At 47.3% G+C, this 15,144-nt stretch overlaps 1 protein-coding gene across 1 annotated transcript in view; it reads right to left on the bottom strand.

The window, feature by feature from the left end:
• The window catches only part of LOC121741636, a 31,033-nt gene extending 16,168 nt beyond the window's left edge, over positions 1-14,865 (bottom strand). The window contains exon 1 of the mRNA XM_042134486.1: positions 14,698-14,865. Within this exon, the coding sequence (XP_041990420.1) occupies positions 14,698-14,865 (168 nt within the window). The remainder of the gene's footprint in view (positions 1-14,697) is intronic.
• Positions 14,866-15,144: the final 279 nt, after the last annotated feature.

Raw genomic sequence — 15,144 nt, 5'->3', positions numbered from 1 at the left:
TGGCTTTTTTCTCAGCTTCGTCTAAAGCGGAAGAATACAGCCGCTTCCAGTGAAGAACCTCCAGCTCCTTAAGAGTTAAGAATACAAAGCAGCTATGTCAGTTCGGCATTTTCAGTTTACTGAGCAGGTAGTAAACCACAACAGGAGTAAAAGAGAGTACGAAAAGCTATACGAAGACACAAGTGCAGAAAGAAGAATTTTTTCATTCATAAGAAAAAAATTTTTTACACAAGAAGGGCTTCAAGGCCATTTTACAAGAAGGAAGAAACTAAACTAAGAGAAGGGAGACGAAATCATACTCCGCCCAGCTTCGTCTCGGCTCCTCGGTGAGGTTCAGCTTCCTTCTCCTTGTCTGCCCTCAGCTTCAGCCTCGCCTCACCTGCTCCCCCCAGCCTGCTCGGTGCCCCCCATCACCGATCAGCAGCACCTCTTGCTCGGCCTGCCTGTCTCGGTCCTGCCGATCGAGCTGCTCGGTCTCACCCTCTCCGTGGAAATTGGAGCGGGTGAAACTGGCCCTAAGGAGGCAAAGATCGCCTCCATATTTTCGTCCCGATCAGCTCGGCAAACTACGAACTCGGTCAGGCAGAAAGCAAGACCGAGGACGAAGCAAGCTCCTCAAAGAGCGGCAGACTCTGGAGACAGAGCTTGCTATCTCTCCGGCCGTACAGCGGCAGGACGACTTCGGGCCCTGCTCGGCATTATCGGTCATCAGTTTCAGCAGATCACCGACAAAGGCCGAAAATTGATTGCTCAGAAAGAGTTTCTCCGCGAAAGCACGGAGAACCTCCCCTTGGGCAACCACGGCGGCAGCATCCCTCCGTTTCGTCTGCTCTCGCTGGATGACGAGCTGGTTTTTGGCAAACTGGGCTTCATCCTGGGCCGAGATCCTAGCAGCTCTGGCCTTCTCAAAGTCTGCCTTAGCCTGTTCGGCCTGGTGACGAGCAGCCGCCAACTTCCTCTGCATCTCAGCATAATCGTTGGACGCTTTGGAGAGTTCAACGGCGACGAGCTTGGAGAGCATATCGTTCCTCTGAAAATGGAAAAAGGAAAAAGTCAACCGAGGGGCCACAAAAAATACAGGAAAAAAGCAAGGCCAGAAAATCAAGAAGAGAATTCACCTCGGCGAAGTCCGTGGGCCATAAAAAGGGCTCACAGATATGTTCCGAAGGAGGCGCCAAGACCACGTCTTTCTCCGGCGCTCTTGGGGGCTTCTGGGTCTTCCCCTTCCTACTTGCCGAAGTCGACTCCGGCTTCTTTGGATCCGAAGAGGTCTTTTGCCTCTTCGGATTCTTCTCGGCATCAGCGCCGAGCTGGTGTTTCGGCCTCTCCGGTTCCTTAGATCGGAGGATTTGCGGCTAATCTTGTTTAGCAAGTTCACTGCCAAAAAGCAAGAAAACAAGGTTAGTTTTCGTCGTCAAGGCAGTAAGGCACAAAAAAAATCCTCACCCTCAGTCTCTTCGTCCGAAGACGAGGAGTCGAACACGAAGTCGCCCTTGACGAGCTCAGACTCCAGGTACTGCTTCCTAATCATAGGAATCTTATTGAGCTCGCCCTCGAGCTCGTCAACGGTTCTAACCGAGGATGGGAATCACGGACTTCGGCCCTCTCAGGGAAGCCCGGAGCCCGCTTCCTATTATAAAAAAAGAAGCGATGTTGCCACTTTGGCACTTGGTTTTGCAGAAGGCCCTAAAAGGCTGTAAAGGGATCAAGTAAAACCAAGATCCTTTTCTCTTAACTGGAAAAAATTAAGGATTGCCCTCAGAGACAGATCCTTATCTAGCCTACGCAGTTCGGCAAGCAAAGGCCGATAAGTGCCTCCAAGAGTCGGAGTCACCTGACCTAAAGGGAGTTGAAAAAATCTAGCCTCTACAAAGGCAGGGGAGAGGGAAACGAAGCCCGCATTCCAAGCCGGCTTCATAAACGGTGGCGTAACCCTCCGGCGGCGAGTCAGCCCTTGAAGGTCGTCGGGAATCGCAACCTCCCCCCAGGAAAAAATATTTTTCGTGTAGGATATCACAGTATCCTTACTCAAGATGCTGTGAAAATACTCTACGGTCTTCTCCCCGGATTCTTTCCGGCTAGAAGACCCCTTACCCCTTTCCTACCGCTACCTGACTCAGAAGAAGAAGAAGAAGACATGGTTCTTACTCTTTGAAAGTCTGAAGAAATTCTGAAGAAATTCTTGAAAGCGGAAGGAAATTTTTACGCAAAAGAGAGAGAATGCAGAAGAAGCAATAGCAAAAGTGTTCAAATGATGAAGAGGTTATTTATCAGATTCGGAGAAGATTTCAAAATCATCGCACCGTTTCGAATCCCACCTTTTCAGGATTCAACGGCCGGATTTTACTGTCGCATTTAATGCAGTCACGCGCAAGGCACGTCCCCTGACGTCAGCCTCCCCCGTACCTTTATCCAGAATGCCGAAGTGACTCGCTTCGCCGAAGTGATTCACTTCGCTTTTCGGGGGGGTAGTGATGGGGTACGTACTAAACAAGCCCAATAGCAGTGACGGCCCATCAGCCCAAAGCCCAAGGAAGAGTATCAGTTCGGCATTACCAAAGAGTTCGGCCCAGCCTACAGCTCGGTAAAAGCCGACCAATCAGTTCGGCATACCAAGAGTTCGGCCCAGCCTACGCTCGGTAAAAGCCGACCAATCAAGCTCTACTCTCAGATCGGCAAAAGCTGCTCGGCAATAGTTCAGAGTTCGGTCTCAGTATTCGACCGAACTGGGAGATAGTGGACTCATGCAGAACCTCCACGACCTCCACTACACGATCTATTTAGTGGTGTCAACTCATGCAGGATCTCATGCAGGATCGGACAAAACAAGAGATAGTGGACCATGCAGGATCTCATGACCTCCACGACATCCACTACCTAGTTAGTGGTGATGCAAGCCACGACCTAGTTAGTGGTGATGCAAGCCACGATCTTAGTTCAATGTATAAATAGAACTTAGATCAGATAGAGGAGGAGCTCTCTAGACATCAAATATCATATAGCAAGTCTGTATTTGTAAGCTGTAAACCAGATCAGCAATACAATGCTTGCCCTCCTTTCTTCCCGTGGACGTAGATTTACCTCAGTAAATCGAAACCACGTAATTCCTTTGTCGTGATTTATTCACATTACCTGCATTTACTAACATCAAAAATTCGCCCTAACGCATCAAAACATATTGGACAATCATAATTATTAAGCTAAAGTATATGTTGACACTATTTCTTCAAACCCACATTTCTTTTTTAAATTACTATGTACTTCTTATGTTACAACTAAAAGCCGTTTAGTAAAAAAAACCTAAACCGTGCTGTTATATATATTATACATGTTTCGGGCCTAAATCCATCACGTTGGCGAACCTTGCTCAAATCATCAACATTGATGGAGTACGTACTAGACAAGCCCAATAGCAGTGACGGCCCATCAGCCCAAAGCCCAAGGAAGAGTATCAGTTCGGCATTACCAAAGAGTTCGGCCCCAGCCTACAGCTCGGTAAAAGCCGACCAATCAGTTCGGCATTACCAAAGAGTTCGGCCCCAGCCTACAGCTCGGTAAAAGCCGACCAATCAAGCTCTACTCTCAGATCGGCAAAAGCTGCTCGGCAATAGTTCAGAAGTTCGGTCTCAGTATTCGACCGAACTGGGAGATAGTGGACTCATGCAGAACCTCCACGACCTCCACTACACACGATCTATTTAGTGGTGTCAACTCATGCAGGATCTCATGCAGGATAGCGGACCAAACAAAGAGATAGTGGACCCATGCAGGATCTCATGACCTCCACGACATCCACTACCTAGTTAGTGGTGATGCAAGCCACGACCTAGTTAGTGGTGATGCAAGCCACGATCTTAGTTCAATGTATAAATAGAACTTAGATCAGATAGAAGAGGAGCTCTCTAGACATCAAATATCATATAGCAAGTCTGTATTTGTAAGCTGGAAAACCAGATCAAGCAATACAATCTTGCCCTCCTTTCTTCCCGTGGACGTAGATTTACCTCAGTAAATCGAACCACGTAATTCCTTGTGTCGTGATCTATATTCATTACCTGCATTTACTACCATCAGAAATTCGCCCAACCATCACTGGCGCCGTCTGTGGGAAACAGAGAACCAAATTTGTGATAAAGCGAATTTTTGACCCTTTTCCACCCCAAAAAAAAAAAAATGCATACCAGATCACATAACACCCATAATAACCGTTCGTGATAACCATGAGGAAGCTAGTCCAGCCCGCAGGTCTGGAAAACAGCCTCGGGAGAAATCTACTTCCAGTTCTCACGGAGAAGGAACAAGCCGCTCAAAGACTCATCGCACCGAGTCTTCCCAGCAGCCCGATTTGAACGAGGCTGTCAAATTGTTTTTGGCCGAGAAGCAGGAAGAGTTCTTAATTTTCCTGCAAAAGGCCAAAAGCCGGAGACGAAAACGGTGGATTCTCCCTCCTCATCCAGACATGAAAGTCACTACCGCCGTAGTGCTGTGTATTCAGGAAGAAAGAATCCTCAACCCCGACATGTTCCTAGTCCTCCTCGGTACCCGGAATCACAGGAGAAACTCCATCTCCTCCATACGAAGAGATGTCGGGTTCGCCATGTACGGAGCATTGAAGACTCCGTTTCTCGGACGATATCACCCACCCCGAACTCCCTTGCCACAGAACTACCCGAACTCCGTCGATGACTTATGACGGGTTAGTAGGATCCTCATGATTTCTTGGGACGCTATCAAGTATAACAGTGGCGAACCAGGGTCTCAATGAGGTCCATATGTGCAACGCTGTTTCCCCGAGCTGCTTATCGGGACGCAAGAAGGTGGTTCGATAGCCTCCCCCAAGGCAGCATTAGAATCTTACCGAGATCTAATGGATGCTTTCCACAGGAGTTCTTTCAGAAAGCGGAAGCCCGAATCACTTCGGCTCAGCTGCTTTCTATACGTCAAGAGTCGCGACGAAAAGAATCAGCGACTTTATGACGAGATTCCACCAGGAATGCCTACAAGTAGATGATCTCAATGATCTACTTGTCATTTCGGCATTCCAAAATGGAATCCTGCCCGGAGCTCTCTACAGAAAGCTCGTGGAATGCAGTCCGCAAACAGCTCAAGAGATGTGGGGACATGCGGACTCAGTTCTCTCGTGCCGATGATGCAGACCGTCGCAAACGGTCTTTAGACCGCTCATCCCGAGGAGACAGGAGGAGCCCGATCATAGCGATCAGGGGACATCCTCGCCGAACTCCTTTTGGCGATCAGGGACATCCTCCGCCGAACTCCTTTTTGAAAGGATTCAAAGGACTCCGGTGCAAGACCGATTGGGACCACGTCTCAATCCTGAGAAGACCGCCCGCTCAGTTCGTACCATTGAACAAGTCGAGAGCGGAAATTTTTCGAACTGCATTCCGATATGTTCGAAAACCAAAGCGGATGACGAATCGGCCGCGCGTCGACCTCAGGATCAATATTGCTCCTTCCATCAAGACCACGGTCACGATACCGAGGAGTGCCGACATTTGGCTGCAGGTATTGATGCTCTTGTGAAAGCAGGGACGTTAAAAAAATACCAAAGCAAGCAGCCGAAAAAGAACAAGAAGCAGAGAGGTGCGAACTGCGCTCCTCAGGATCTGAAAAGGCCACAGGATCCCGAAGACGATGACGAGCTACAATATGATGGAGTAATCCTGACTATTGATGCTCTCCCTGCCGGGAAGACTAAGTCGTCCCTAAAAGCAGAACGCAGAGGTTCCATTCAAGAGGAGCCAACGCATAAAGGCTGAAGCAGGACGAAGTGATTACATTTTCAGATGCAGATCCCGTCCCGGCCATCTCTCCTCATCAAGACGCTATTGTCATCCAAGCCGGAGTGGCAAACAAACTGATCCACAGAGTGTTTGTGGATACCGGAGCGTCAGTCAGCATTCTTTTAAAGAATGTTTCGATAAATTAGAAGTGGATCCAGCTCGGCTCAGTCCGGCTCCACTTCCTCTGAAAAGTTTCGCCCAGGAGGACACCCGCCCTGAAGGTATTATCAGCCTTCCGATCACGGTGGGAAAAGCGCCTACAAGCTCCAGTACGATGATCGAGTTCTTTGTGGTAAAAGCTCGGTCCCCGTACAACATCATCTTGGGAAGAGACTGGCTCAACGCAGTTCGGGCCGTTTGCTCTACTTATCACCTCACCATCAAGATTCCCACTAAAGGTGGGATAGCGGTCATCCGAGGTGATCAAAAGAGAGCAAAAGAGTGTCTGCAGATTGCGCTTAAAAGTGCCGAGCAATCAGATCGGCATCATCAAGCATAGCAATCACAGCAGCCGGAGTCAGAGGCAAGCGAAATGACCGAAGTCACACCAGAGTCGAACTCAATGACCGTTCAGTTATACGAAGATGATCCATCCAGAACGGTCAAGATCGGTTTCGCGGGGAACGCCCCTACTCCGGGAAAAGACCATCCAGCTCCTCAAGGAGTACAAAGATGTCTTTGCATGGTCTCCGTTGGACATGACCGGAGTGCCCCCTGAGGTAATCACTCATCGATTAAATATTGATCCTTCAGTCCGGCCTATAAAACAGAAGCAAAGACTCTTTGCGGCAGAAAGAAATCAAGTCATCCATGACGAAGTCCGCCAATTACTGAAAGCGGATGTATTATTCGAGGTGAAATATCCTTCTTGGGTGGCCAATCCTGTGATGATCAAGAAAAAAGAAGGAGGATGGCGGATGTGCATAGATTTTACCGATCTAAACAAGCACTGTCCTAAAGATTGCTATCCCCTTCCGAACATAGATAAAAAAGTAGAAGCTTTGATCGGCTTCGAAATTTTCTGTTTTCTTGATTTATACAAAGGCTACCACCAAGTTTTAATGGATGAGAATGATGCTTCAAAAACGGCTTTCATTACTGACTTCGGCATCTTTGCTTATAAAAAGATGCCATTCGGTTTAAAGAATGCCGGAGCCACATATCAAAGGATGGTAGATAAGCTCTTTCGGCATTTGATCGGAAAAGAGGTTGAAGTGTATGTTGACGACATAGTCGTCAAAAGCAGAAGCACTTCGGAGTACGAAGACAACCTCAAATCCACCCTCGACGTGCTCAAAAAAGCCAACCTCAAACTCAATCCCCAAAAATGTACCTTTTTGGTAGATTCGGGAAAGTTTCTGGGTTGTTGGGTTTCAAGGGACGGACTCAAGGCAAATCCCTCAAAAGTTCAAGTTGTTCAGAACATGGCGATGCCGAAGTCCATACATGATGTGCAAAGACTAACTGGATGTCTAGCCGCACTGAATAGATTCCTTTCCCAAGCAGCCGAAAAGCAACTACCGTTCTTCAAAGTGTTGAAAAAGGCACCAAAGTTTGAGTGGGGAGCCGAACAGAAAAAGGCTTTTGACGAGCTCAAAAGTTATTTAGCCAAGCTTCCAATTCTCTCTGCTCCAACAGATGCCGAAGTGATATTCTTATACTTAGCGGCATCAGATCAAACCATTAGCGCGGTGCTTGTACGAGAAGAAGGCCTAAAGCAGCTTCCCATCTACTTTACAAGCCGAGCATTAAGAGGTCCAGAAACAAGGTATCAACCTCTGGAAAAAATTGCTCTGGCGTTAGTAAATGCAGCAAGGAGACTGCGGCCATACTTCTATGCTCACAAGGTATGCGTCTTAACCGATCTGCCACTTCGGCAAGTTTTGACCAAGCCAGAAGCATCAGGCAGAATCGCCAAATGGGCCATAGAGTTGGGAGAACACTCAATAGAATATCTACCTCGGAAAGCCATCAAGGGACAAGCCTTGGCAGATTTTCTTGCAGAAGCAAAGTTCGATCAAGCAATCCCTGTTATTGCCGAACAGAAAAATCCTGCCAATGACGAACTAACACAGCCCCAAGAATCCGAAGTAGAACCGCCGGACTGCTGGAGTGGATTCGTAGATGGAGCTTCGAATAAGACGGGAAGTGGAGCTGGTATTCTTCTTATCGCTCCCGACGGACACGAGGTAACTTATTCACTTCGGTTCTTATTCCCAACTACTAATAACGAAGCCGAATACGAAGCCCTCCTTGCCGGACTTCAATTAGCGCAAAGTCTATTTGTCAAATCTCTCAAAATCCATTGTGATTCACAAGTCATAGTGAATCACATGCTGGGTACAAGTGAAGCCCGAGATGAGAGGATGAAAAAATACTTGGACAAAGCGCAAAGCATTAGCCGAAGTTTCTCTTATTTTCGGATAATCCGCATTCCCAGAGCGGAAAACAGCCGAGCAGATACTTTAAGTAAGTTGGCCTCATATCCGAGCTCAAAGGTGGAGGAATTACTACACCGAAGCATTGATGAAGCTGAGGTACATTCAGTAACCAGCTCGTCGAACTGGATGACGCCGATCTTACAGTATCTAGATCAAGGACAACTGCCCGAGGATAAGAGAGAAGCTCGGAAAATCACATGCCGAGCACTTCGGTATGAACTTCATGAAGGAGTCCTATACAGAAAATCCTACCTTCAACCGTTATTGCGATGTGTAGGACCAGAAGAGACGGACTACATCCTTAGAGAAGTTCATGAAGGATCTTGCGGTAGCCACATCGGAGCTAGAGCTTTAGCTAAAAAAGTTCTGAGATGGGGATATTATTGGCCAACTTTGGTACAAGAAGCAGTGCAGCTCGTCAAGACATGTACGAAGTGCCAAATTCATGCAAATATCCCAAGGATGCCGCAGACCGATCTATGTGCTATGCAAAGCCCTTGGCCTTTTATGCAATGGGGCATAGACATAGTAGGACCACTACCACAAGCTCCTCGGCAAATGAAATTCCTTATCGTTGCCGTGGATTACTTCACGAAGTGGGTGGAGGCTGAACCATTAGCTACGATAACGAGCTCGAAGGCATTGGATTTCGTCTGGAAGAACATAGTGTGCCGATTTGGCATACCCCACATCCTCATTTCGGATAATGGGACTCAGTTCACCGACAAGACATTCAAGAATTGGTGCCAAGAGCTGAATATTCAACAGCGGTTCACTTCGGTCTCCCACCCACAAGCAAACGGACAAACGGAGGTAACAAACCGTATCTTGGTGAAAGGGTTAAAAGCTCGGTTAGAACAAGCCAAAGGACAATGGGTAGAAAATCTCCCTCAAGTCCTATGGTCCTACCGAACTACACCCAAAACCTCCAACGGTGAAACTCCGTACAGTCTGGTGTACGGCACTGAAGCCGTGATTCCGGTTGAGATCGGCGTACCCAGTCCCCGAACTCTAAATTTCTCCTCAGAAATGAATGATGACGGACTGAGAGCCGAACTAGATCTGGCCGAAGAAAGAAGAGAATTGGCCTGCATAAAAGCAGCCAAGTACAAGGAGCAAGTAGCCCGGTATTATAACCAAAGGGTGAAAAAGCTGCAATTTCAAGTGGGAGATCTCGTCTTGAGAAACAACGAAGTAAGCCGAGCAGAAAAGCTGGGCAAACTTGAACCCACATGGGAAGGTCCATATCGGGTGTCAGAAGTCCTCGGCAAAGGGTCTTACAAATTGACTCACATGTCAGGAGAACAAGTACCCCGAACATGGTACATTTCCAACCTCAAGAAGTTCCATTTGTAAGAGACAGTCCGGTCAGTCAGTCTTGTGTCTAGTTCGGTCCTAGGGGTATGTGCTTTCTTTGTTTTTTACTTGTTTTTCATGTTTGTCTATGTGCGTTTTGTTCGTCTATGTGCGTTTTGTCTGTCTATATGCGTGTCGTCTCTTACAAATGTTACTGAGGTATCTTGTTCTTCGAAGGCTGATCCCCTTTTTAGAACATATATAAGCCAACGATTGTGAGTCCAAGCTTCTAAGGAGGATACAAGACCACAATTCAGCTTAAGAAACAAGCAGTTCGTCTGAAACGAACTGCAACAAAGGGAAAGTCCGATCCACGCGATAAAACTCGCCGAACTAGGACAAGGGAAAGTCCGATCCACGCGATAAAACTCGCCGAATTAGGACAAGGGAAAGTCCGATCCCCAAATTAGGACAAGGGAAAGTCCGATCCGAGCGATAAAACTCGCCAAATTAGGACACAAGCTTAGTCCGGTCAAAGAAATTTACTTCATAAGACCAAAGACGAGTCCGGTCAAAGAAGTTTACTTCATAAGACCAAAGACGAGTCCGGTCAAAGAAGTTTATTTCATAAGACCGAGGACCAAGTCCGGTCAAAGAAGTTTACTTCATAAGACCAAAGACGAGTCCGGTCAAAGGAGCTTACTTCATAAGACCGAGGACGAGTCCGGTCAAAGAAGTTTACTTCATAAGACCGAGGACGAGCACGATGAAATTTTTTCGCTGAGCTATAAATACGCAGTGATAGAAGCGAAATGAAGATTTCATTTTTTAAAACTTGTTCGGCATACAACTCCGCTGCCCTACGAGAAGGCGTTACGCTATTACAAAGGACTATTCTACTGTCCCTGGTTGCTAAAGTTGAGCCATCTATTCACAAAATCCTCGTGAAGCCGAGTTCGGGCGTTCCGGGCAGCTGAAGAATAAGCAGGTCGACGAGATGCTCTGATCGACCTACCGCCTCTTCCTTGAGTCCGGGAAGTACTGGCACCTCGGCGGCGAAGAGTCTCTTCACGAAGCATTTGTTGATCTTGCTCACTCATAATCACAGCTCCTCTACGAACTTCAGTCCGTCCTTGTCTTGACGTTTCCGGTTGCTCCTGAGTCCGTTCTCGTCTTGACGTTTCCGGTTGCTCCTGAGTTCGTTGCTGGTTTGGAGTAGGATTTTGAGCAAGTGGATCAGAGGTTTGAGCTGGAGTATGAGCATCTGTTGGCGGGAAATGCCTAAGGAATCTCTCGATTGAAGGACGCCGGGAAAGAACGATGTCGTACCGAGAAGCCCAGCGCCGCAATGATTTCACAACTTGTTGGCAAGCCGAGCTCTCCAGCGCATTGTTCCTCCGGAGTACATGATATTCCTCCCACAGTTCGTCAATTCGTTCCTGAACTTCAGAGATGGTCATTCCCCCGCGCCTGCTGATGAAATCCTCATACGCAGTCCTCTCAGCGACAGCAGTATTCAGTTCGGCCTCCAGATCTTTCTTTTCGGACTCTAAGTCCTTATTGTCGGCCTCCAGCTTCACTAAACAAGCCAAGAGTTCGTCATTCTTCATCTGGTCAGCTATGGCTTTTTTCTCAGCTTCGTCTAAAGCGGAAGAATACAGCCGCTTCCAGTGAAGAACCTCCAGCTCCTTAAGAGTTAAGAATACAAAGCAGCTATGTCAGTTCGGCATTTCAGTTTACTGAGCAGGTAGTAAACCACAACAGGAGTAAAAGAGAGTACGAAAAGCTATACGAAGACACAAGTGCAGAAAGAAGAATTTTTTCATTCATAAGAAAAAAATTTTTTACACAAGAAGGGCTTCAAGGCCATTTTACAAGAAGGAAGAAACTAAACTAAGAGAAGGGAGACGAAATCATACTCCGCCAGCTTCGTCTCCGGCTCCTCGGTGAGGTTCAGCTTCCTTCTCCTTGTCTGCCTCAGCTTCAGCCTCGGCCTCCCTGCTCCCCCCAGCCTGCTCGGTGCCCCCATCACCGATCAGCAGCACCTCTTGCTCGGCCTGCCTGTCTCCGGTCTGCCGATCGAGCTGCTCGGTCTCACCCTCTCCGTGGAAAATTGGAGCGGGTGAAACTGGCCCTAAGGAGGCAAAGATAGCCTCCATATTTTCGTCCCGATCAGCTCGGCAACTACGAACTCGGTCAGCAGAAAGCAAGACCGAGGACGAAGCAAGCTCCTCAAGGAGCGGCAGACTCTGGAGACGAGCTGCTATCTCTCGGCCGTACAGCGGCAGGACGACTTCGGGCCCCTGCTCGACATTATCGGTCATCAGTTTCAGCAGATCACCGACAAAGGCCGAAAATTGATTGCTCAGAAAGAGTTTCTCCGCGAAAGCACGGAGAACCTCCCCTTGGGCAACCACGGCGGCAGCATCCCTCCGTTTCGTCTGCTCTCGCTGGATGACGAGCTGGTTTTTGGCAAACTGGGCTTCATCCTGGGCCGAGATCCTAGCAGCTCTGGCCTTCTCAAAATCGGCCTTAGCCTGTTCGGCCTGGTGACGAGCTGCCGCCAACTTCCTCTGCATCTCAGCATAATCGTTGGACGCTTTGGAGAGTTCAACGGCGACGAGCTTGGAGAGCATATCGTTCCTCTGAAAATGGAAAAAGGAAAAAGTCAACCGAGGGGCCACAAAAAATACAGGAAAAAAAGCAAGGCCAGAAAATCAAGAAGAGAATTCACCTCGGCGAAGTCCGTGGGCCATAAAAAGGGCTCACAGATATGTTCCGAAGGAGGCGCCAAGACCACGTCTTTCTCCGGCGCTCTTGGGGGCTTCTGGGTCTTCCCCTTCCTACTTGCCGAAGTCGACTCCGGCTTCTTTGGATCCGAAGAGGTCTTTTGCCTCTTCGGATTCTTCTCGGCATCAGACGCCGAGCTGCTGGTTTTCGGCCTCTCCGGTTCCTTAGATTCGGAGGATTTGCGACCGAACTTGTTTAGCAAGTTCACTGCCAAAAAGCAAGAAAACAAGGTTAGTTTTCGTCGTCAAGGCAGTAATGCATAAAAAAGAAATCCTCACCCTCAGCCTCTTCGTCCGAAGACGAGGAGTCGAACACGAAGTCGCCCTTGACGAGCTCAGACTCCAGGTACTGCTTCCTAATCATAGGAATCTTATTGAGCTCGCCCTCGAGCTCGTCCAACGGTTCTAACCGAGGATGAGGAATCACGGACTTCGGCCCTCTCCAGGGAAAGCCCGGAGCCGCTGTCCTATTATAAAAAAAGAAGCGATGTTGCCACTTTGGCCACTTGGTTTTGCAGAAGGCCCTAAAAGGCTGTAAAGGGATCAAGTAAAACCAAGATCCTTTTATCTTAAACTGGAAAAAATTAAGGATTGCCCTCAGAGACAGATCCTTGTCTAGCCTACGCAGTTCGGCAGCAAAGGCCGATAAGTGCCTCCAAGAGTTCGGAGTCACCTGACCTAAAGGGAGTTGAAAAAAATCTAGCAGCTCTACAAAGGCAGGGGGAAGAGGGAAACGAAGCCCGCATTCCAAGCCGGCTTCGTAAACGGTGGCGTAACCCTCCGGCGGCGAATCAGCCCTATGAAGGTCGTCGGGAATCGCAACCTTCCCCCCAGGAAAAAAATATTTTTCGTGTAGGGATATCACAGTATCCTTACTCAAGATGCTGTGAAAATACTCTACGGTCTTCTCCCCGGATTCTTTCCGGCTAGAAGACCCCTTATCCCCTTTCCTACCGCTACCTGACTCAGAAGAAGAAGAAGAAGACATAGTTCTTACTCTTTGAAAGTTTGAAGAAATTCTGAAGAAATTCTTCAAGTGGAAGGAAATTTTTGCGCAAAAGAGAGAGAAGGCAGAAGAAGCAATAGCAAAAGTGTTCAAATGATGAAGAAAGGACGTATTTATCAGATTCGGAGAAGATTTCAAAATCATCGCACCGTTTCGAATCCCACATTTTCAGGATTCAACGGCCGGATTTTACTGTCGCATTTAATGCAGTCACGCGCAAGGCACGTCCCCTGACGTCAGCCTCCCCCGTACCTTTATCCAGAATGCCGAAGTGACTCGCTTCGCCGAAGTGATTCATTTCGCTTTTCGGGGGGGGTAGTGATGGAGTACGTACTAAACAAGCCCAATAGCAGTGACGGCCCATCAGCCCAAAAGCCCAAGGAAGAGTATCAGTTCGGCATTACCAAAGAGTTCGGCCCCAGCCTACAGCTCGGTAAAAGCCGACCAATCAGTTCGGCATTACCAAAGAGTTCGGCCCCAGCCTACAGCTCGGTAAAAGCCGACCAATCAAGCTCTACTCTCAGATCGGCAAAAGCTGCTCGGCAATAGTTCAGAAGTTCGGTCTCAGTATTCGACCGAACTGGGAGATAGTGGACTCATGCAGAACCTCCACGACCTCCACTACACGATCTATTTAGTGGTGTCAACTCATGCAGGATCTCATGCAGGATAGCGGACCAAACAAAGAGATAGTGGACCCATGCAGGATCTCATGACCTCCACGACATCCACTACCTAGTTAGTGGTGATGCCAGCCACGACCTAGTTAGTGGTGATGCAAGCCACGATCTTAGTTCAATGTATAAATAGAACTTAGATCAGATAGAGGAGGAGCTCTCTAGACATCAAATAACATATAGCAAGTCTGTATTTGTAAGCTGGTAAACCAGATCAAGCAATACAATCTTGCCCTCCTTTCTTCCCGTGGACGTAGATTTACCTCAGTAAATCGAACCACGTAATTCCTTGTGTCGTGATCTATATTCATTACCTGCATTTACTACCATCAAAAATTCGCCCAACCATCAAACATATTGGACAATCATAATTATATAACTAAAGTATATGTTGACAATATTTCTTCAAACCCCACATTCTTTTTTAAATTACTAGTGTACTTCTTATGTTACTTTAACCAAATAAGTATATAAAACATCTTTAACATATAACATAATACCGTATGAATATTTGAAAAAAAAAGTTTCTTTTGCAAAATCACGAGTATGACAAATAGATACAAATTTAATTATATTTTATTTTTTCTTAATATGCCATATTATACCATCTACGCGACTCGTTGAAGGAAATATCAGAAAAATACTAAGTAGTACTAAATTCGATCGTGTATTAAAACGGGTACGAACCTTGATGATGGAGGAGACCCAAAACCGACGGCCGCGGGCATTTGTTCCGATGACGGTGGTGAGGGGCTGCGTTCGAATCTTATGCCACAGCCATGCATGATACCCCATACATATCATCATCCCCATTGGCACCAGAACTACATCAAGATAACTAGTTCTCCACTCCATTCCTCTCTATATCTATATCTATATCTATATCTATATCTATATCTATATCTATATCTATATAATGCACAATACGCCAAATATATATGTATTATCAACTAAGTATTTTCTTCAGTTTTCTCTTGTTAAATGAGCAAAGACACACACTGATGGTTGGGCGAATTTTTGATGGTAGTAAATGCAGGTAATAAATATAGATCACGACACAAGGAATTACGTGGTTCGATTTACTGAGGTAAATCTACGTCCACGGGAAGAAAGGAGGGCAAGATTGTATTGCTT

This window comes from Salvia splendens, chromosome 7 (assembly GCF_004379255.2).
Source record: "Salvia splendens isolate huo1 chromosome 7, SspV2, whole genome shotgun sequence".
Taxonomy (NCBI): Eukaryota; Viridiplantae; Streptophyta; class Magnoliopsida; order Lamiales; family Lamiaceae; genus Salvia; species Salvia splendens.
The sequence above is the reverse complement of the archived record's forward strand: the minus strand, read 5'-3'. Positions and strand labels throughout refer to the sequence as shown.